Source organism: Spinacia oleracea, chromosome 1 (genome assembly GCF_020520425.1).
Source record: "Spinacia oleracea cultivar Varoflay chromosome 1, BTI_SOV_V1, whole genome shotgun sequence".
NCBI classification, from domain to species: Eukaryota; Viridiplantae; Streptophyta; class Magnoliopsida; order Caryophyllales; family Amaranthaceae; genus Spinacia; species Spinacia oleracea.
This window is the reverse complement of record NC_079487.1, coordinates 101591275-101613072: the sequence shown is the minus strand read 5'-3', so window position 1 is coordinate 101613072 and position 21798 is coordinate 101591275. Positions and strand designations below refer to the sequence as shown.

The window sequence follows — 21798 nt, the reverse complement described above, 5'->3', positions numbered from 1 at the left end:
ATTAGCCAAATGTGGTCAAACTAAACCAATTAGATCAAACTAAATCGATTTCGATAATAGAATCCAATTTTTTTAAGGAAGAAATAAAGGGTAATTTGGTAAAACTTAATCAATTTAGGTCAAACTTAGCTAATTTTATGAAATCGGATTCAATTATACAAGATGGTGATTGTAAATTACAAAAATGCAATTCTAACTGTACGTGAGAACCATGTTTAATGACATTTGACTGTATGTGAGACCCACACAATTTTCGTTATAAAATCAACTAATCCTAACACTTATAAAGCTTCATACTTTGATTACTATTCACCCAATAGTGCATTTACGTGCATGCCCCTCATTTCCTTCTTTGTTTTATTTTGTCTTATTCTTAACAATAAAGCATTTACGGTTTCACCCTTCCATTGCCATACAAAATGTATTATTTTCTTTGGGTATAATTTCCTATATATTGTACCTTCGAACTATCAATTAAAACGCATATTGTTTCTATTTCCCGTTACATGTAAATCCAACATCTAACTTTAACATATCATTTCTAGCATTTACCATAAATTGTAAGTTCCTAGCTTTTAAGTAACATTTTTACAAAAATAATTTTGTTTACCTTGGGGGGACCGTGCGCGCTAGCGCACGATCCAACAACTAATATTTACAAAATTGTCCTTTGATTAATCAAAGACACTGACTTTTGAGAATTTCCTAAGCAATTGTATTTGCTCAAAACTTTTCTATGAAATTAATCAATGGCAAACTTGTAAATCGTCAAAGTTTTTAATTCAAAATAAAAGGTTTTTTTTTCTTTACATACAACATTTCTGGTTTTCTATGCAACATTTATTCTTGAACATACAACATTTGTGTTTTTTGTTGTTGTTGTTGGCAACTCAATATGAGTAGATACAATTAAAGCTCTTTCCTAGCACAAGCTGCTAGTATATGAGCTCTTCTAACTAGAGAGCGGTCCATTTTGATTTAGCTATAGGAACATAGGCAAAGAATACAGCTAAGTCGCGAATGTTTGTCAAAATAGAGAGCGCTTTCACAACAGTGCTTCCACAACTAATCTCAGAATCCGACTGAACACGGACATTACCCCCGTGAAGCTTGATATTCGTCAAGGGCGATAAAACTGCATGTGCTTCCGCATGTGGAGGCGAGGAAGCAAATAATTTGGTTGCTCCAACCTTGACCTCACTATTCACCGTGCAACTCTCCATCCTGCCGCAACTAACCATCTCCCTTCCCTGGAATTCCCCTTACACTTCCACGATCCATCCACCTCTAAAAGGAGGTCGTCTACAATCGGAGTCCCTATTTGCCACGCCATCTACTCTTCTCTTGCGGCCAACTAACCTTGCTCACGTTTGGAAGCTCCAACCTCCTCCATCTCCCCATCCACACACTACTGATATCAAGCACCGTTTAGACAAAATCTATCTTTAATAACACATTCATTTCAGTAAAGCAAAATACCCAAAAATGAATATTTGTATTATAAAGAACAACATAAGGACAACATTTTGTACCTTCATGAAAACTCCTTCCACATAAACTGTAACACCCCGACAATTCTCTCTTTTCTAAAATAATATTTTAATATAAAACGTAGAGAATTATCAAGGCATTATCGCCCGTGTGAAAACGTAACGGCTTATTCAGAATTTTGCAGCGGAAAACATAAAACTAACTGTAGGTTTATAAATAATCGATTACAGGTTTAGTCCCAAAAATCATCCAACGAAAATAAGGAAATATAAATAGCATAACAAGTTTAAAGTCCCAATTAACAAACCCAAGTCAACTTAGCAAATCAAACTAAATACAAGCTCTCTATTCCCGATCCCAATGATGCAACATCTTCCAACCTGCAGATGGACAATGCTTATTGATCCTTAGAGACTGCTCACCAAAGATTGGGTCATCACAGGATCAATAAGGCATAGCCATGATCAACATGCACAAGCAAAAGCACGTAATCAGCAAAGCTGAGTACTACATACTAAATCAATAATAATCCTAACATGATTCTATTAAACGAACAATCATAACATGATGCTGATGAATCATAAGTAAGGGCAAACGACACATATTAACTTGAATACCACACTTGACTAGACTAAGCTAGACTGGACTAGACTTTTATAACAAGAGTATTATTTTAATTGAAATAGTCAATGGACTGAGTTGTCTACTAAAAACTTCTTCTTCTTCACTAAGGAAGACGAGGTACGGGCGCGACTCCGTAAACCCCAATGACCTGCGATATCGAGGGACTTTTAAATAAAAATAGAACCGGTGATCAATCCGGCCCCAGAAAAAGCCATAGGCGACCCATGACCCCAACTCCTGATTGTCCGTCACTTTAGACGTGCACCGTCTAAAGCTATTGCTACTCAGTTTCACTTTACATGATTTACAAATTAAACTCTGTTATGACTCAACAATCACATAAGTCATACAATCAACAATTATTCTCCACTGTTTTTATCTTGGAATTTAGTACGTGACCACAGATATGTCAATCAAGACTCATTCCAATTAAATCCAACATTTCCTTTAATACTGATCAACCCCTCTATATGGGTATAAGGTTTCAACTTACTAAACAAGGTCCTCGGCCCTTATAAAGTAGTGAAAAGCTAAAAGGGAAACAATGAACGATCGATCTGAATCAATATATATAATAATCTAATGTTCCCAACCAACATGTTCGCATCAATCATCCATACTAACATGCTATAATTCTCACAACGAAATATATATGCTTAACATGTCCATCCAACAATATTAAACATGCACTTCAACATAACCTAGTTCATCAACAATTTCAACATAACCAAGTTCCTTAATCATTTCAATATGGTTTCAACAAATCACACTCATTCCAAGCACACAGGTATGTACGTACCTTGTGTAAACAAACCGATAGGCCACTTTAACGAATTCAAAAATCGCCTACAAAGAATTCTCCGCCTAAAAACAACCAATAAAATTCCCCAATTAACATCCAACAATTTACAGCAATACTAAAGTATTCTAAATACATCCCAAACATATTTTGAACCATCACAAATATCGAAACTTAACTAAATAACTTCCTAGAATAGTAACTATTAAACTAATGATCCCAAAACGTTCTAAACTCCAATAAAACATCCCTTTTAAAATTTCCAGCAATATAGAATAATTTCAAACGTCCACAAAACATAATCAACGTTCTTAAAATCGTAAAAATAATAGCTTTAATAATATATAGTCATTCTATTATGATTTAATCATTAAAACCTTAAAAATTCACACTTTAATAATTAAAAACTCTTATTTCAATTCAATTATGTAATCTAAAAATTAAATTATTAATTAAGCATAGTATATAATCTGAAAATCTAACTTAATCATAAAAGCTTATAATTTATATTCAAGAAACATGAATTAAATTATTAAAACTCCATTAAAACCCTAACTTAACGTAATTAACAAATCTGAAAATAATTAAATTAATTTCAACAACATATAATCTGAAAAAAATTGACTAAACCATAACGATTATAATTTTAATTTAAGAAACATAAATTAAATTAATAAACATAATTAAAACATCAATTTGTTTAGGGTTTAAGAAAATAACCAATTCAAGAGGGAGAGAAGAGCTGGCCGGCGGACAGGCGGTGGCTCGCGGCGAGGCTGAGCAAGGTGGTTGCGTGCGGTGGCGACACGCGATGGTGGTGGCTGCGCGGATGGGCAGAAGTCAGCCACGAAAAGGAGAAGGACAAGCAATGAAAAAGAACGAAAATAGAAAGAAAAGGGCGGAAGGAGAGAGGACTACCGTGCGCGGTGGTCGGGGTTGAGCTGACGGCGAGGAAGACTCACGGCGGTGAGGCTCGTGACTGCTGCTGTTGCGTGCGAACCGACACAACAAAAGGAAGAAGAATGCAAGAAATTAGGAGGCAAGGAACGATGGAGAAGGAGGTCGAAGGAGCAGAAGGTGAGGAGCCTTACCGGCGGCGACGGATTGGTGGTCCGGCGACTGAGCAGGACGCAGTGGCGTGAAGGAAGGAGAGAGAAAAACGGCTGAGTGTTGCTTGCTGTACGTGAAACAGAGAGAAAGAAAAAGGGTTTTGGTGTTTTACGTGAAAATGGTTTGGGTGGGGTTTTGGCTTTGGATTTTAGTGTTGGGCTTTTCCAAGTGGGCTAGAATTAGGATTTAGCTTTTATGATTCGAATCCAAAACTGAATAGGATCATTTTCTAAATTCAATCAATTTTCGTAATTTAAATTCTTTTCAACTTAAAATTCTAAAATTATTCTTGATTGCACAAATCGTTAAAATATTTAGAATATATTTAAATAAAATTAAATATACATTAAATATATAAATATAATAAAGTTCAAAAATCGTTAAATATTTAGAACGTACTTAAAATAAAATAAATATACGTTAATTATATATTTATTACTTAAAATTCATAAATTCTATTTAAATATAAATAATATACGTTAAAATATATTAATAAAATTTATAAATTTACGGGGATTACATAAACACACATCACTACCAATTGCCTGTTGGTTCAGTGCTTCAGTGCTGATTAAGGCTGAACTTGATAGGGAAAACTCGTGTTCGATCCCCCGCAACAACAATTGGGAGGGACTAGAACCTATTCATCCAAAACTCACCCCAAATCTGGATTAGCTCTAAGAGTGAACCGGGTTCTAACACGGAAAAAAAAAAAAAAATAATTTGTTTTGTGCAACTCTTCTTAAAGACCAAGTTGTATGTAACAAACTTTTCTGTAACTCCAACGAAGAAGTTGGGAATCCATTGATCGATTGAAAAATGGCACTGATGATGAGAAGAGTGGTATCAGGCATGGCTGCTTCTGCCACCGTCAATTTGCTTTCTCGCTCCTCCTCCGTCGCGTCCTTGCACCGTTCTTCTGCTCTTCTCTCTCGCCAGGCAATCATCTTTCTCTCGCTTCTAACATTTTTTCATTTCTCTCTCGCTAATTCAATCACACAAATTTGAGAATGTTTTCAGTGGTTATATAATTTGTATTTGTGAGAAACTTGAGCCAATAATATTGAGTATGAATCCAATAGCATTAATTGTGATTCAATTTTATATTAAGGGAGGAAATGTTTAATTCCCTGGGATGTTGTGATTAATGATTTTCTGCAGATTTAAAATATACATTCAATCTTTAAATTACCAGAAATTTGGATGTATGATATCTGATTATGATATATTATTGTATTTTACGAGGAAAATTGAAATTTCTATTCTATTCTATTAATTTCCCAGATTATTAAAGTATGTGGATGATTCTGGAAATATTGATATATCCGTCTATTTTCTGTTGGCATTGTATTCCTGAAGCTAATATGATGAATGACTAATATTTTCTTCAGATGAGCACTGAAACTGAAAATATTGTTACAAGACTTAAAAGTTCGGGATTGCTACGAAGTCAAGCTCTGATTGCTGGAAAGTGGACAGAATCTTATGATGGGAAGGTTATCGAGGTGAGAGTCTCTTGATTTAGAGGTTTCAGAAATTGTTAAACTTTCAATTACTTGTGATTGTTAGTAGGTAAGTGGTCGACCTCTCTTATTTGGGTTTCAGTAAATGTGTATACAGATTTTGTAGGTTAGCAATATATTATTCATTCTTCATCTAGTTATGCATTTACTTAGCAGTATTTCTAGCTGAAGGGTAACATTTTGTTTCTAATGCATTGAGAACAGACTGGGGATTTTTCATTCAACTTTCCTTTCCTATTTTGGGGATAGAGAAGGACCAGTGACCACCGCCTCCTTAATATGACTGGGTAATTCATTTTACTCTATAGATCAACACATTACCAAACTTGACTTTGAATAATAGATCCACACTTTGCCAATGCACAAACCATAAAGAACATTTGCACTACAAGTGGCTGACTTGACATAAGTAGAGCATGGAAAGTTCTTTATCTCATTCGGCCACATAGTTTTTTTTTTAAACTATAGATCCTTCTCGAGTCTACTTCTACCATCCTTGGATCTGATACTTTCTTTTTCTTAGTTAAGAAGCCGTGGAGGAAAATGGTGATTCTTGAGTGGAAAATTGTTTATTTCGGAAGTACATGGAAAACAACCCAAGGCCAAGCACTAGGCAAACCGTCTCTTCTTTAAGAGGCTTTTTGGTTACCCCTTTTAAAGAGAGGTTTTGGGCTGCACCTCACCTCTCAGCAAAGTGGAACATGTAACCTGCTTGTCAGAGATGCAGCGCCGAGGTCTTCGAACCTTGTGCGAGTGTGTTGCGGAAAATTTAGACGGTTGGTAGGAGGCCGTAGGACTAAAAAACTGTCAAAGTGACCCTCAAGTAACATGCATGTGAAGTCAATTAGGAGCAACACAACAACCAAGCTGAAGCACAACGACCCAGGTGTTGTAGACTTGTACATGTCCGTGCATCATAATGGAAGGGTGAGCACACCAGAGGATACTATCTTTACATAAAAAGTAACAGTGATTTACAAGGAAAAGAAGTTGGGCAATATATAAAGAGATATCAAAATAGAATCTCCAGGAATTAGCAAGTATCTCCGTTCAAGAAGAAAAACACGGGTCTTCCTGAATATCAGGTGTCTATTTTTTTATAGTTTCATATTTTTGTGGTTATAAGACTTATAACCTATAAGGCGCCATCTGAGTGGAGTTATTAAGCTAATGCCTGTTCTTAGATGAAAATACTGCTGCCAGGTGGAATAATTGTGTGTTTTTTTTTTGGTAATTAAAGTACTTAATTATTAAATACCAAATAGAACAAATCAATGTTGAACAAATCTGTAAGACTTATAACCTATAAGGCGCCATCTGAGTGGAGTTATTATGTTTCTGAAGGAAAATAGTAGGCATCTTATGCACTGGCAACATTTTAGCTCTATTTTATTTGATCATATTGTTGAAGGAAGCAACACTCTTTAGTCTTTTCCTACATTTGTACCTTTTAGTCAACCTGTATGCGCTTCATGAACTTTTCTCATACTAAAGCGCATACAACATGATGCCAGGTAACCAATCCTGCTACTGGTGATGTTGTAGCGAATGTTCCATGCATGGGTGGGAGGGAGACAAATGATGCAATATCTGCAGCTTATGAAACATTCAGTTGTAAGTGACTTGAGCCATCAGCTCTTGCAACTTTTGACATTCTGAAATGTTCTTTATATTTACAATTCCCATTTTTAATTCATTGGTCCTATTGTTTTAAAAATGTTTCGAATATATAAATCTCTTTCTTATATACTTTCTTTTATTATTATTTGGCCATCAGAAGATAGTTGAAGCATAAATTAAGTCTGTAGTGGGATTTATAGTGGAAAATGGTGCTAGACTAGATTAAGATTACCTTGAAGTTACTCGAAATGATATTGTAGAAGCTGCAATCTCATTACAAAACACCCTTGTTCACAGGACCAATTTACTCGGAGGGCGTGATATTTGTAGAACCTACTTTTACCTCTATTATGAAGTCGTTTGAATTTCGTTAGGTTTTCTGGAATTCACCATTTTGATATTATAAAGTCCAAAACGTAGTGTTTTCATTATCGAAGAAAAGCAATTAGAAATATAGAAGGCAACATATACACTTAATAAAAATCATCTAAAAGGTTATTGACTAGAGTGAGTGTTGTGAGCAATGGGGACAGAGCTTGACTGGGGAGGAAAAGGGTGTTAAGAGGTATGGGGGATGGGAGAGGGTGGTTGTTGCTTGCTAGTGGTAGATTGAACTGGTGTTTGGTATGTGGGCAGACGGAGGTGAGAAATATGGGGTATGAGACATGGCTGGCAGAGAGGAACGTTCTTTAAACTCAGCACTGGTTGGCTTTCTGTTGGTGGGAAAGGGTCCCTTGTTGACTACTACCCTGCTTTAGGGATAGAAGGCTTGGGGAAGGAGGAAAAGGGGAGATGGAAGCGAGAGAGGAAAGAGAGGAAATGACTCAATGAGGACGTTGTTCATACCCATGTAACTCGGCTTGCAATTCTTATGGTGAAAGCATGCGTTGGAGTTCTTTACAGAATGAAAGGACCTACTCAAATAGATAACATTGTCTGTTAACAGTTGTGAACAATGTTTAAAGAGGAGCATCATAATACCACAGGGATCCTAATGGATACTTATTGTTTTATTTTGGCTTCTATTTTGTATCTGAGTTCCCAGTCTCTGGACCTGATATCCTAGTTTCTTTGCCTCTTTGTTTTCTCTATAGCATGGAGCAAAACCACAGCATCTGAGAGAAGCAAATGCTTACGGAAATGGTACCAAATATTATCTGTCTCCTTCCATGTTATATGCTTTTCAATCATTGTCTGCTTCCATTTATAAGTATCAATTTTATGCAATTTGGTTTTGAATGGATGTTTCAAAAAATTCCAGATCTAGGTATACTTAGTTGAATACGCACCAATATAAATCTTTCCAATAGAAAGATAATGTTGGGTACTAAAATCAGGTATTGACAGGGTTTTGGGTTGGCGAATGTCCTTCTAATATATTTTCCTCACCTTATCACATGTTTACAGTTCATGATACTTTACTTTCGACTTCAATTGTGAGATAATAATCTAGTTTCTAGAAAATTTCCCTTCCAGAGTGATCCCAAAGTTATTGAAGCTGACTAATATGCAGCTATTGGAAAACGTTGATGTCTCTGAATTTTCGGATAAGATGGTGGTAGTGGGGGCACCCTTTTGGTCTTTTCATAAGTGTTTCTATTCTCATTAGCAAAAGCTTCTGCATGTCTCAGTTTGTTCATATGCATATTAAAATCTTTGTGTGAATAGACTGTCTGGGTAGGCTCAACACCAATGATGATTGGGGGAGGTATGGAAAAGTATGTATTCCCTGGTGTGCGAGTGACTGTGTGCTATGCTTACAGTACTATCTTTTCCTGCCTTAAGAAAAAAATATGCGCCCATGTAGAAAGATTGTCACATCCTCACGTTTTGATTATTAGATTCTATATCATGAACGTATGCAGGAACTGGCAAATGAAGTTTGTTTGGGACCTTAAATCGTCTTCTTAGTAATAATATGTCAACGATTTTATCCTGTAATCGCCTAATAGGGCTTGTTTGTGTATTTTGATAATGTTATACAATATTCTACTCCCTCCGTTTCTTAAATTCTTTCCACTCTCTATAGATTCTAGTGCAAATGGAATATAGTACTATATCAATCAATATGTTTTTAAGATATTGATGCTTTAAATATACTTATACTGGGTCTTGTTTGATTCATCTTAGTTTGTAATTTCAAAATATCAACTTTTTTATGATGCGTTTTTAAGATATTGATGCTTTAAATATGCATTAAAAAATGTGCAAAAAAGCAAATGGAAACAAATTTAAAGAAACAGAGGGAGTATTATTCGGGAAAGTACTGTCTGCTTTCTTTGATTTTATGTTTAGAAATTTCAGCAGACTTGATCCTATTAATCAGACAAGCTATAATCAGTAAAATTAAGTTTGTGAGAGAAATACAGCAAGAGGACAAGGTTTAAGGGTATGAAGTAAAACATCAGTTTAAAAAAAATAGGAATCAGTTTTAATAAGTAGAAATCTGTTTTTACCAATAAAAATATGTAATCCCTTGTAAAAAAAAATATACTAGCTAATCAGTAAAAATAAAGATTCTTCTTTAATTAATAAAAATCAGTTTAATTAGTAAAAAGCAGATAAAGAGCACAGGGCCTTAGTATTCATTTCTGTTGAGTATTGTCTTAAAATTAAGAAACTCTGGAATTTATTTATGTTCTCTCCAGGAAATTTTGGAAGGTTAGTAGATGAGCATTTAGATGCTTTTATGTTGTACATCCGTTTAGAATACTTTTACGTAAGCAGTCATTATTTTTAGTGTTCTGGTGACAATTTATCTGTTCATTTTTAGCTTTTAAAGTTGTGTTACTTAACCATGCACCAAATACTTGTTACTTAATTTTAACTGTCATTTTCTTCAAACAAAGCCTTTATTTTTGGTATTGTAGTACACTACTGTTGTCTATGTAGGGCAATTGCGTAGACAAATCCCTGAAATGGGAGGGTTACATGTCATTTGTTTTCAATATGTAAGAATTTCCAAATCAATTTAGTATAATGTTCCCCGATCTGGTAGTTGCCCACGGTTTGTGCAAAGCCATGTTTCTATTTACTAGGTTAGCTGATACCATTTTTTTGTGACAGTTTCAGATCATGTGTCATTGTTCCATTTCCTTAACCATATTTTATTCAGGTATGATTTGCTGATTGCTCACAAGGAGGAGCTTGGACAACTTATTACACTAGAGCAAGGAAAACCCTTGAAAGAAGCAATTGGAGAGGTAATATTCCAGTAGTCTATCGTCTTAGGAATTAGCAGGATGTAATTGAAGTATGTCTTACTATTATAGTACTTCTCCTGGACTTGAAGGAGCATGTTCTTGTGGATGTTATGTAGTGCACAACTGATACTGCTTGAGACTTGTCTCCCAGACTTTAGTATTTCTCATTATTTTCTCCCCAGTTCAATCTACAGTCTTTAATATCTTTCTCCTGTTAATATATTGGGAAAGAGTAGATTCTTCACAATCTACTCTATACCAACTTACCAAGTACTGGTTAATCTACTATTTGGGACGGTATATTCTCTTGTTAACCTGATGTGATTTTTTTTTACCAAATACCTTTTCGTATGAAATTGATCTTATGTAAAACAGAGAAAATATTGAAAAACATTGGATCATGTAAGACATATAACAATTTTATTCACTTCACAATCTAACCTAAAATTGGGTTAAAAAAAAGGCAACTATCCCACCTAACCTGGAATTTAGACTTAATTTGCAAAATATTAACGTTCCAGATATTCCCTTGGGGAACTGAAATTTAACATCTATTATGAGGTAATTGACGATTGGTGTTTAGTCATAGCATTCTTCTCCAATACCTCTTTCTTCCACCTTCCTCCCCTGTAACAGAAGAAACAGATGTCGTAGTTGGAGTGTCTGACCCATGGCCATGTTCTTTTCATTATTAGTGCAACACAACAATAATTTTTGAGTTCATAAAAAAATCACAACCACCCTTTCTGAAAACAAACGTATTAAAGCCAGATATTGTAGAGCATCAACATTTTGAAAAACATAAAACCCTAATTTCATAGTCCAACAAAAACATTTAATGAATCAAAACAAAGAATCTTTCAATTTTTAGGTTATATGCAAAGTAACATAATAAAAAAAAGTAAATGATCTTACCTTAGCTAATATTAGCATTTCCCTTAAGCTGAGAATAATTGGAGTCATTAAGAAGTGAAACAAAGGAGATGGATTTTCATTTGATGCAATTTCTTAGCCTTGATTTATGTTTGATAGGCGGCGATGATCAAGTTGACAGTTAATTCAGTGGAGCAGTAGAGATCTGGGGGGGGGGGGGGGACACCTTGTATTTTTTCTACTCCACTATAGGTTTGTTGAGGCTTCTGAGGGTGTATTTTGAATCATGGAGGACATGAAAGTACTTTATTTTTTTTATTTTTTTTGAACTAATAACTAATATTCAAGAACAAACTGTAAGTAGATGTCATTAAAGAGACAATACCCCAGTTAGAGGATTTTTTTATTTTTTTATTGTTGTTATTAGGGGTTAGTAGCAGCACCCTAGTTAGGGTTGTTTCGAGCAAATTTTATTTAGTACTTCGTATTTTTTTCTTCCAATAATAGAAATACTTGTGTGTACTACTTAGGGATGTCTCACATTTGACACTATTTTACATGTTCTTGCATTGCTTCTCTGTATTTGAATAGCATGGGATGTTTTACTTTGCTGTAGCAAAAACTGAAGTTCTCATTGCAGGTTGCTTATGGGGCTTCCTTTATTGAATACTTTTCAGAGGAGGCAAAACGTGTCTATGGTGATATCATTCCTACTCCACTATCTGATCGTCGGCTGTTTGTTTTGAAACAGGTGTGTCTACAAAGTCTTTATAATTGATTCATGTGCTTTTTTCCGAATCAGATAATATTCACTTGTGCTCTAGTTTAATGTTATTTGATATTTGTGGAATTTTCCTTTCAGAAAGTAGGAACATAATAGGTTATGAAATCTTCATATCGTTCGACATAAAGAAAAAATAAGAACAGAATTGGTACTATGCATTATATAGAGGCACGACAAAGGTGAAACTTCACTTCAACATGTTTGTGAGAGTAAAATGAAGCCCCCCTGAAGATATTAAGGGTTTTGCTTGGAGAGATTTTGGGAAGGCTTGACACACTTGATACAATTTTAGATTTGGAAATTTCGAAAATTGGATTTCTTGTGTGTGTGTTTTATTTGTTACGTTAGACATGTACGAAGTGTAACTGTAAATGTTAGGATTTGATTTCTATTGTAAATGTTTTTTGGCTATCGATTATTCCTTATGTAAAAAAGTGTCTTTACCTGATGTACTCCCTCGGTCAGTCCGTCCCCAATTCTTTGCCCCCAACCCATTTTTGTACCAATGTATTTTACGTGAGAGTAAAGTTGTGGTTCCCCCTGATCATTTTTAGCATGGGGCAATCTTTTGGTGACATCCCAAAAAGGAAATTGGATAAACAAAAGGGGACAGAGAGAGTATGTTTAAAGAGTGATAACCTTAGTGTGAGGTGAATTGATATTTTTGGTCCCTAACCCTATCATGAAATGTTTGGAGGTTAGCTATACTTCAGGGGGAATAAGGGGCAGAGTTTTCTTGATACATCTATATCGTTGGCTATCTTGTTTGTAATTTTAATGGAAGAAAGGACTGAGTTTTCGCTGAGAAAACCTCGATTCATCAGGCTCTTTTGGGATAAGGTTTATCTGGCCTCCAGGCCCTCCATATGTGCTATTCCGTGAGAGAATTTTTTTATTATTGTTATTCAGCATGATGGGACTGCCATTTAACTTTTGGGTTCTTCTTTGAGGAAACCTGGTTCTCTGTTATTCTTTAATGTGTTTTAGTCTTTAATGTAATTTCCTTTTATCTAAAACCTCTTAAGTTAGTCGCTTATCTGCTACTATTTGAAGGATTGATCAATGTTTGTCTGTCATGGAGCAAGATATTTATCACTCTTCTTTGAGTAATCACCACCAGTAATCTGCATCAATGTATGATAGAAGATAGAAAGTCGTTCTTCTTTCAACAATGGGTTGCTCTTTAGATTAAAAACATTTTTTTTGCATGAAGAATAAAAAAGTGTCTTGATCAGGTAAGTTCTAGTCTGTGCTCCTATTGTGTCTTACTTTATAGTGCAGAATCCTGAATTCTACTCTCTATGTCCCATGTTAAGTCTTATTGCAGTAGATATATATTTCACTAGTGCACCTTTTTTCCTTTACTGGTGTTTAGGGATGTCAATGGGGCGGGGCGGATGCGGATGTAGGTCCCTCCATCCCCATCCCCACCTAAAATTTTCATCCCCATCCCCGCCCCATCACCCATGGCGGGTACATAATTCATCCCCATCCCCGCCCCAACGGGTGTAAGCTAAAATCCATCCCCGCCCCGCCATCCAACTGGGTATCCATCCCCGTCTTATCCCCGCTTCATACCCGCGCTAATACCCGCCTAATTTTTCTTATTTAGCAAATATTTGCTATATATACGGATTAGTGAAAGTTAACTATAGAAAATAAAATAAAATACTAATGACTAAAGTAACCTATATAATCAAAAAATACTCGTCATAAAAAAAATTCAAACAAAAAACATAAAAATCTCACCTAAACTTATATTATCACCTAAAGATGCAAATAAATCCAAACTCACCCCATCACCCATGGCGGGTATGAAGCGGGGCGAGTGGGGATGGGGCGGGGCGGGCGGGGATGGGGCGGGTTCAACACAAAATCCACAACCGCCCCATCACCCATAGCGGGTACGATTTTTATACCCATCCCCACCCCATCACCCGCCAAACCTACCTCCATCCCCGCCTACTTGGGGCGGATGCGGGGCGGGTCTCCCGCGAAACCCGCCCCACTGACATCCCTACTGGTGTTAATGTAGGACAGAGGACTCATGAAATTATCTTATGTGCAAAGGTCTGAATTTCGGATTCAGTTGTGCTGTTGTGGATTACTAACATCATCTACATCAAAATTTTCATTTAATGTTGTTCCCTAATGAATGGCTGAAAATTCTTTCTGCAGCCCGTTGGTGTTGTTGGAGTTATTACTCCTTGGAATTTTCCGCTGGCAATGATTACCAGAAAGGTCTGAACTTCGGCTCCTTTATGATTGATTAACTACCTTGAAGAAAATTGCTATGAAATTGGGAAATACCATCTCTAAGCGATTGAGTTTGAATCAATTTGTCCATACTTCATATTAGATTGATAACTGGTAGAATAAATGCTCCCTCTTAACTGTGTCAGGTTGGTCCTGCTCTTGCTAGTGGTTGTACTGTAGTGATAAAACCATCAGAGCTTACTCCTTTGACTGCTTTAGCAGCAGCTGAGCTCTCCATTCAGGCTGGGATACCTCCGGTAAGTATATCATGTTTGAAATTTCAGCACTAATCAAAAGAATTTTGAAATTTTCAGCAAGAATAGTTGAAATTAAAAATAGAAGATGTGTTTATTGTACATTCTCAAATGAATATCAATTCAATGCTGTGTTTACGGATAGGTAAAGTTTGATAAAGCAAGATATTAGCTGTACGTACGACTGAGATGATTGGCAATCTATCTATACTATATATTAAAAAGCGTTCCTAAGAAAATCCATGTGCCATGTGGCGCTCTCCGTTTCTTATGGGTCTCATTCCATGTCATTCACATACATTTAACAAAATAAGGTTAAAAATAAGTATTTCAGGTTTATTGCAGGAAAAGGACTCAGGATGTAGAGCTAGAATAATGTTGTCAATTATCAATTCCGAGGGCCACTATCTTTGGAAGGGCTTTATAACGGGATGAAAGCTATATATTTCCTCCTTAGATTTTTTTACGACTTCTTCTGGCTTATGTTTACTTTTTCTGTACTATAATTTTTTTTTTTATCCGTTTTTACAAATTAATGGTTTCTTTATTCTTGAGAAAAAATAGTTTTGTAAGACAGCATTACAGGAAATACACAGTTAAAGGATAGGATGTCCTCATAAAGAAACCACATGTCTAAGTTACAAATTTATCCTATTCCTTTGTATAGTATCTTTGTTGAGATTTTAAGACTTGTCACAAGATCAAATGCATCTTGACTTAACTAATTAAATGTGCGTCATTCTTGTATATTTAACAACTCTTTGGTATCCCATTATATTCTTATTGCTTACTCTTAAAATATGCAAACTTAAACTTATAGGAGGTTTCATAGTTTTCCTAAAGTTTCCTTAAAGGTATCATCACACTTGCTTATCATTACAAATCTTTAAATTTATACTTTTGTATCAAAAAGCGGGACCTCAAGTTTGAACACTATGGACTTATCCATTAAGCTATGTCATATAATATATTACCATTTACTTGACATGTTTTGACCGGCGCATAGTTGTAGGCAATTTAATTGACTTATGTGCTAGTTTGTAGTGGAGTACTCGTTTTTTTTTTTATTATTATTATTACAGTTGGTGGAAGTGGGGTAATTTTTTTTATTAGAGTTAGTAGGTGGTTGGAATTTTTTCTTATTATATCTAGTGGATAGTGGGGGGTGAAGACAGAGAAATAATAAAAAATATAGTGAGTCCATGCCATTTAATAAAAGAAATAAAAGTACGTTAAGTAATTGGGGACGACTTATAAGGAAATAGTGTAAAGTAAATAGGGACGGACGGAGTATAGTAAATTATAATGAAATTAAGAAAATAATTGTGTAAATGTAGGATTCAATTTATGATTCTTTTTTGCTCAAGGCCATAACACTATTATCCTTGTAATGACGGGGCATTGCCTGGGCTCAAAAACTAGTTGGAAAACTAAAATTTTATATGTTGCTCCTGAACAAACTGATTGTAGTTTTAAAATGAAAAGGAAATCTGAAAACTCATAGTGATATAAAATGAGACCCTAAATACATATTGTAATTCTTCTGTTTTGCGATTCGTGAAACATATAGAATACTTTGTTTTTTGAGGAAAGAGGAAAGGTTTAGTAAACTTTGTTTTTTGACTCCTTTATTACTTGCTTTCTATAATATGGTTTCTTGTGTTGTAGAGGTGAATCCTTCCTTCTGAAGATTTTTTTTTAACAATCTTGAGTCACTTCTCTAAGGTGTTAATGTTTACATATTTCAGGGTGTAGTGAATGTAGTCATGGGAAATTCTCAACAAATTGGGGATGCTTTACTGGCCAGCACACAGGTTAGTATTTCAATTTTCAATAGAGATTCTTATTTTTTTCCTCCTAATCTTTGTAGCTGAATGAGTTATAATGCCTGTAATGTTGTTAGGTGAGAAAGATTACCTTCACAGGCTCAACTGCTGTGGGAAAGAAATTAATGGCTGGTGCGGCCGATACTGTTAAAAGGGTATGGTTTAACTCTTACTTTTGTATTATTTGGATGTGTATGACGATCTCCTAATTACGTCCACTATTTGTGCTAGGTTTCTCTGGAACTTGGTGGCAATGCACCTTGCATAATATTTGATGATGCAGACTTGGATGTGGCAGTAAAAGGAGCTGTGAGAATAAAATATTTCTTTCGTCATTTTTTCTTGAATTTTACAGAAGTTAGAGATTATAGCTAGTAAAAAGTCTTCTGTCACTTTTCTGCTGAAGTTTATCACTGGTTTTGAGGACTTTAAGGGTCATTGGAAACTGGTAAGAGTGAGTTAGATTTGTTGCAAGGAGTACATGAGGGGTAAACGTCTAATAATGAGGGTTCAATAGGAGCTTAACTCAGGATGCCATAGGGTCTGCGTGGACATCGACTGGTCCTCCCTACTGCATGAGAAACTTTATTTGGGGGGGGGGGGGGGGGGGGTGTGTGTAAGTGGGAAAAGCTCTTCGGTGAGTTGCTTCGTTAGACCTCTTGTTTGCTTTATTAATGTATCATGGATATGCCCTTGCTGTTGGCCTTCCTTTAATGTTTTCTTTTCAATATCTAGTTTTGCAAATGAAACACTTAAGAAACTCCAGGCTAGCAAGTGAAATGCTTCACGGCATTTCGTAGTTTGCTTGGCTGTCCCGTGTGCATTTCCTTCGGCGAAAGAGTCCATGTTATACAGGGTTTTATAGTTGGACAACAGTCAGAGGAGCTTTAAATCTTTGAAAGTCCTTTGGTTGCGCGTGTCTTGGTCAAATAGACTTTTTTCTGTTTATGCTGTTTTTTTTCTTTAAATTTCCAGAGGAATCTTGGCCTTCCTTCTGTGATATTTTCTCTTCCATATTAATGAATGTTTTGTATATCTTTTGCAGTTAGGGACCAAGTTCCGTAATAGTGGACAAACATGTGTATGTGCGAATAGGATCCTTGTTCAAGAAGGTAGGGTGGAATTTATCTTAAACAGTTGTCTATGTATACAATTGATTGTTCATGTCAGTGGAAAATAAGAAAAAAGAGCAGCTCCTTGATGCTGTGATGCTGGGTCGGCATTTACCCCGGTCCATACCCGTTTCGACATGATCTGACTCGGTTGTGGACACGGGGTATTGGTCGAAAATGCCGTGAAAAAACGGACTCGACATTTGTTAGGGTTCAGTAACCCTAGATCTGAAAATTTTGGCATCAACTCAGGGATAAAGAAAATGGGAACTTTGGGCTTTGGTCTCCTGATTGATGTGAGCCCACGGCTGCAGATGTTGACACGTTGGAGAGAGAGAGCGGGGAGGGGTGAGTGAGAGTATGGGAAAGAGAGGTGAAGGAGGACAAGGTGAAAGTGATTTTACCTTCACTGACGTTACCATGGACTACACCAGTACACCTTTAAAAAAATCCTCCTTTCTTTAGTCAGTATATTCCCTATGCAGTCCACACCGTTTTTATAAAAATAAATAAAATCGGTGGTCTGCTAGTTTCAAACTTTCAGTAAGTCAAATGCTCAGTATTTTACTTTTCTTAATGAAAAATTTTGAATCAAAAAAATAATAGTACTACCATCCCATTTTACTTGCTTCATTTGTTTTTTGAGATGTTCCAATTTACTTGCCTCAATTCCTTTTTAGTAAATTTTAGTAAAAGGACGGAGGAAGTACAAAATTACAACTGTATTAATAAAAAAAACATTTTAGTATCGGTTGGCAGGTCCCTGAGTCCAATTCTGAATCTGGACACATCCCAGACGTATCCCGGTGTCCTCGACTCTAGAATTTCCGGGCTGACCCTCGGATCCATACCAAACAAGAGTAGGAGCATCGTAGGCTCATAGCCTTCATGAGCGTTCAGTATCAGTTTTAACTCTCCGTAATCTTGTTTACCACTTATGTCTGTCCATCCCATTGTGGATGATAGCTGTACTTCTATGGAGACTCGTACCCTGCAGCTTGAAGATTCCCTTCCAAAAGATACTCAAAACACCCTGTCCCTATCAGACGCAAGACCTAAATCTTTCAAGCATAAAAACAATCTAACCAAAGCCAGGAGCATCTTGATAGTAGAGACTAGAGAGTCAATTTATTGTGACATTTACTCTATGCTTTTGTGTTGCCTCTGTAAATACCCACTTATAATATAGCGCATGAGAGTTGTAGCAAAAATTATGCATTCTCTTCTCCGTGTAAAAGCTTGAAAATTTTCATTATGAATTGCAGGTATTTATGAAAAATTTGCTAGTGCTTTTTCAAATGCTGTCGAGAAACTTCAAGTTGGGAATGGTTTTGTTGATGGTGTTGCACAGGTAATGTGCTCATCTAACATTGTTTATTTGTTATATTTCTAGAAAAATGTGTGGTTGTTGACATACCTGTTAGTCAATGTACGAGTTAGTTTCACTCCATTAGGTTTTCAGATTATGTTCAAATTCTGAATTATACATATTTCCAACCAAGCATTGTTAAAGAAGTGCGCCTAAATGTTGCAGGGACCACTTATTAATGAAGCTGCTATTCAGAAGGTAATTTTGATATCAAGCTTATAGAAATTGTTATTTGGGAATACAGAAGATTACATGGCTACTTATAATTTTTAGTTTTCATGGTGGTGTGGTACAGGTTGAAAAGTTTGTTCAAGATGCCATCTCAAAGGTAACTAATTCGTTTTTGGTACACACTAGCCTACTTCCCCTCCTCTCTTGGTTCTTTATGCATAAGCTCTGAAATCCTTTAACATGAATAGGAGAGCATTGCAATGTTGATGAATTCTGAAGTTCATCCCCCGCCCCCTTGGTACTCTGATTAGTGTTATAGCTTAAATAACTGAAACATTTCTTCTATCTTTCCTTTTAAGGGAGCAAAAGTTCTTCTCGGGGGTAGAAGACATCGTCTTGGAATGACCTTCTATGAACCCACAGTCATGACTGGCATCAACAGTGATATGCTTATGTCGAGGTACTTACTGAATCCTCGTGGTTATTCTGATCTCATTCATATTTATGTGGTGTTTTCCTAAAAATAAGTTGGGAGCTTACCCACTAAGTACAAGAGAGCTATTGATCCAACAAACCTCCAACTTTGTTGTCGAGCGTTTTTCTTATTTATTTTGGTTGGCGGGGGATGGGAACATAAAGTAAGAAACTTGTAAGAAACTGTTGCCCGTTATCTCATTGCCTCCATATGGCTATAGCATTTTATTCTTTGGATCGTTTTATTTTCTTCTTAGGTTACCTTGAAGAGAATCTTTGAGTTACACTTGGCTTGTGATAACTTTGTAAATTGTCAGTAAATTAAATTATGATTTATATGTTAATGAGGTCTGATTATAGGACAATTGTGAAGAATACGTTATTTGAAGTGTTGAAGCAAGGAACTTAATTAGTTATTTGTGCCTTTCTTTAATGTTAAAATATGTCCAGTTTAGAGTGTAGTGGAAGGCAGATTCACTTTCCCAGATTTTTTGGGTAAGAAGCTGCTGGGAATTTAATTGCTGAAAATAGTCATTCTGTGTAGTGATTTTGTAACTGTTGCTTTTGATATGTAATATTCTTGATGATCTTGTTAGCTAGGTGCCGCTTTCTTTGTTGTGATGTTTAAGAGTTGGTATTGTTACTTCTTATATGGGGTAGGTTTAAGAGTGGATATTTTTACTTCTTATACAGAGTACTATTTGGTTAACTAAGAATCTTCATATACAAATTTGATGTGTGGTCTAGATTCTTGAGTGGGACTATCACATTCCAATCCTCTAGCTGTTTTTTGAAATCTTGCAGGGAAGAAGTATTTGGACCTGTTGCTCCTCTTCTTTCCTTTAAGACGGAGGAAGAAGCCATCAGCTTGGCAAATGACACCAATGCAGGTTTGTTCGTTGAGCTTAGATGGCAATTCATCAAGTTATTCTTCAGTCTATCCCTATTGTCCTCAAAGTTCACTGGTGTAACCTTTTGTTGGAAACTACTTATATATGTGATGTGAATTTCTCAAAAAAATTGCAGGATTAGCTGCATATTTTTTCACGACAAATATCCAACGTTCTTGGCGTGTCAGTGAAGCCCTTGAATATGGAATTGTTGGTGTTAACGAGGGATTAGTTTCCACGGAGGTCTGTGCGCATTGTCAAAGTATTCAATAGATACGAGCTAGTATGTTATTCTAAGACCAGTTTATGTGAAACAGGTAGCTCCATTTGGAGGTTTCAAGCAGTCTGGTATTGGACGAGAGGGTTCAAAGTATGGCATGGATGAATATCTTGAAGTAAGTCACTTGACTTGGCTTTCCTTAAGGAGCCAATTACTACTCTGTTGAAGGATCTAAATAAGTTAAATTATAGAATTATTACCAAGGTTGATCAAAAGTTCAAAACTGTTAACTTAATGTAGTTTACCAGAAGATCTTAATATAGTTTACCAGAAGACAAATAGGGATCTACATTTGGACACCGAAACAAGTTCAATTTATAATGGCAGATTAAGATTATGACACTCTCTCGTTCTCTAAGATGGAGATTTGAAATATAGGCTGTTCATGATCATTCATGAGAACTTTGTCTACTAACTTTAGATTTTAATCAAAGGCGTTAAGAAAATTAATGTTAGCCTTTATAATAACAGTCTGATAATTGGTGTAGAAACCAACTTGGTAGATCAATGTTCTGTGTTCTGTGTAGCTTAGGTCAAGGCTGTGTAGATGTGGCTGAATTTTGAGAAACAGTTCTCATTCGCAAATTCTCTCTGATCTCAATGCTGAATATTTCAAATGGAACGTAGAATTTGTTTGATTGTGTTATTAATCACACTTTCTGTGGTGAAATTGCAGGTTAAATATGTATGCATGGGTAACATGAATGGTTAACTCAATTGGGATATGCATTTATCTACAATGGTAAGCCCTAGAAACTTACGCGTCTTGTTGTAATCTTTCAACTACTTTTATCTGCTGTACAAATTTCTTCTCAAAGATTTACTCTCTTGAAGTTCAATTGGCTCGCGTGTATGCAGGTTCGTGTTCGTTCGTGCTGGGGGAAACATGCAATATAGTTTAGTATGTACACAATGAGCTTGTGTTGAATAAGTGGCTTTTTCTTAATAAATATGTAATTTTATGTTTTCCCTCCACCGACTAATGTACACTTTGGTAGTGGAGTCGGCAATCTTTGGCATGACATGAAAACACGACCGGAATCGACATGACTTTCACACGAAATTAGCGAGAGAAAACCTGAAGTGGCCAGGCATGACACTTCACAAAATTCACCCGAAAATGACACATGTTGACCAAT

At 35.9% G+C, this 21798-nt stretch overlaps 1 protein-coding gene across 1 annotated transcript; it reads left to right on the top strand.

The window, feature by feature from the left end:
- The first annotated feature begins 4760 nt into the window (after positions 1-4760).
- On the top strand, positions 4761-21722 carry LOC110803266 (succinate-semialdehyde dehydrogenase, mitochondrial). The gene is made up of 21 exons (XM_022008764.2): positions 4761-4963; positions 5416-5529; positions 7062-7161; positions 8262-8310; positions 10283-10370; positions 11884-11994; positions 14206-14268; positions 14430-14540; positions 16286-16351; positions 16441-16518; positions 16595-16672; positions 17409-17475; positions 18741-18826; positions 19010-19042; positions 19140-19172; positions 19375-19475; positions 20294-20379; positions 20516-20622; positions 20697-20774; positions 21336-21401; positions 21518-21722. The coding sequence occupies exons 1-20, from the start codon at positions 4844-4846 to the stop codon at positions 21369-21371; spliced, it is 1605 nt and encodes a 534-aa protein (XP_021864456.1). The 5' UTR covers positions 4761-4843; the 3' UTR covers positions 21372-21401; positions 21518-21722.
- The last annotated feature ends 76 nt before the right edge of the window (positions 21723-21798 follow it).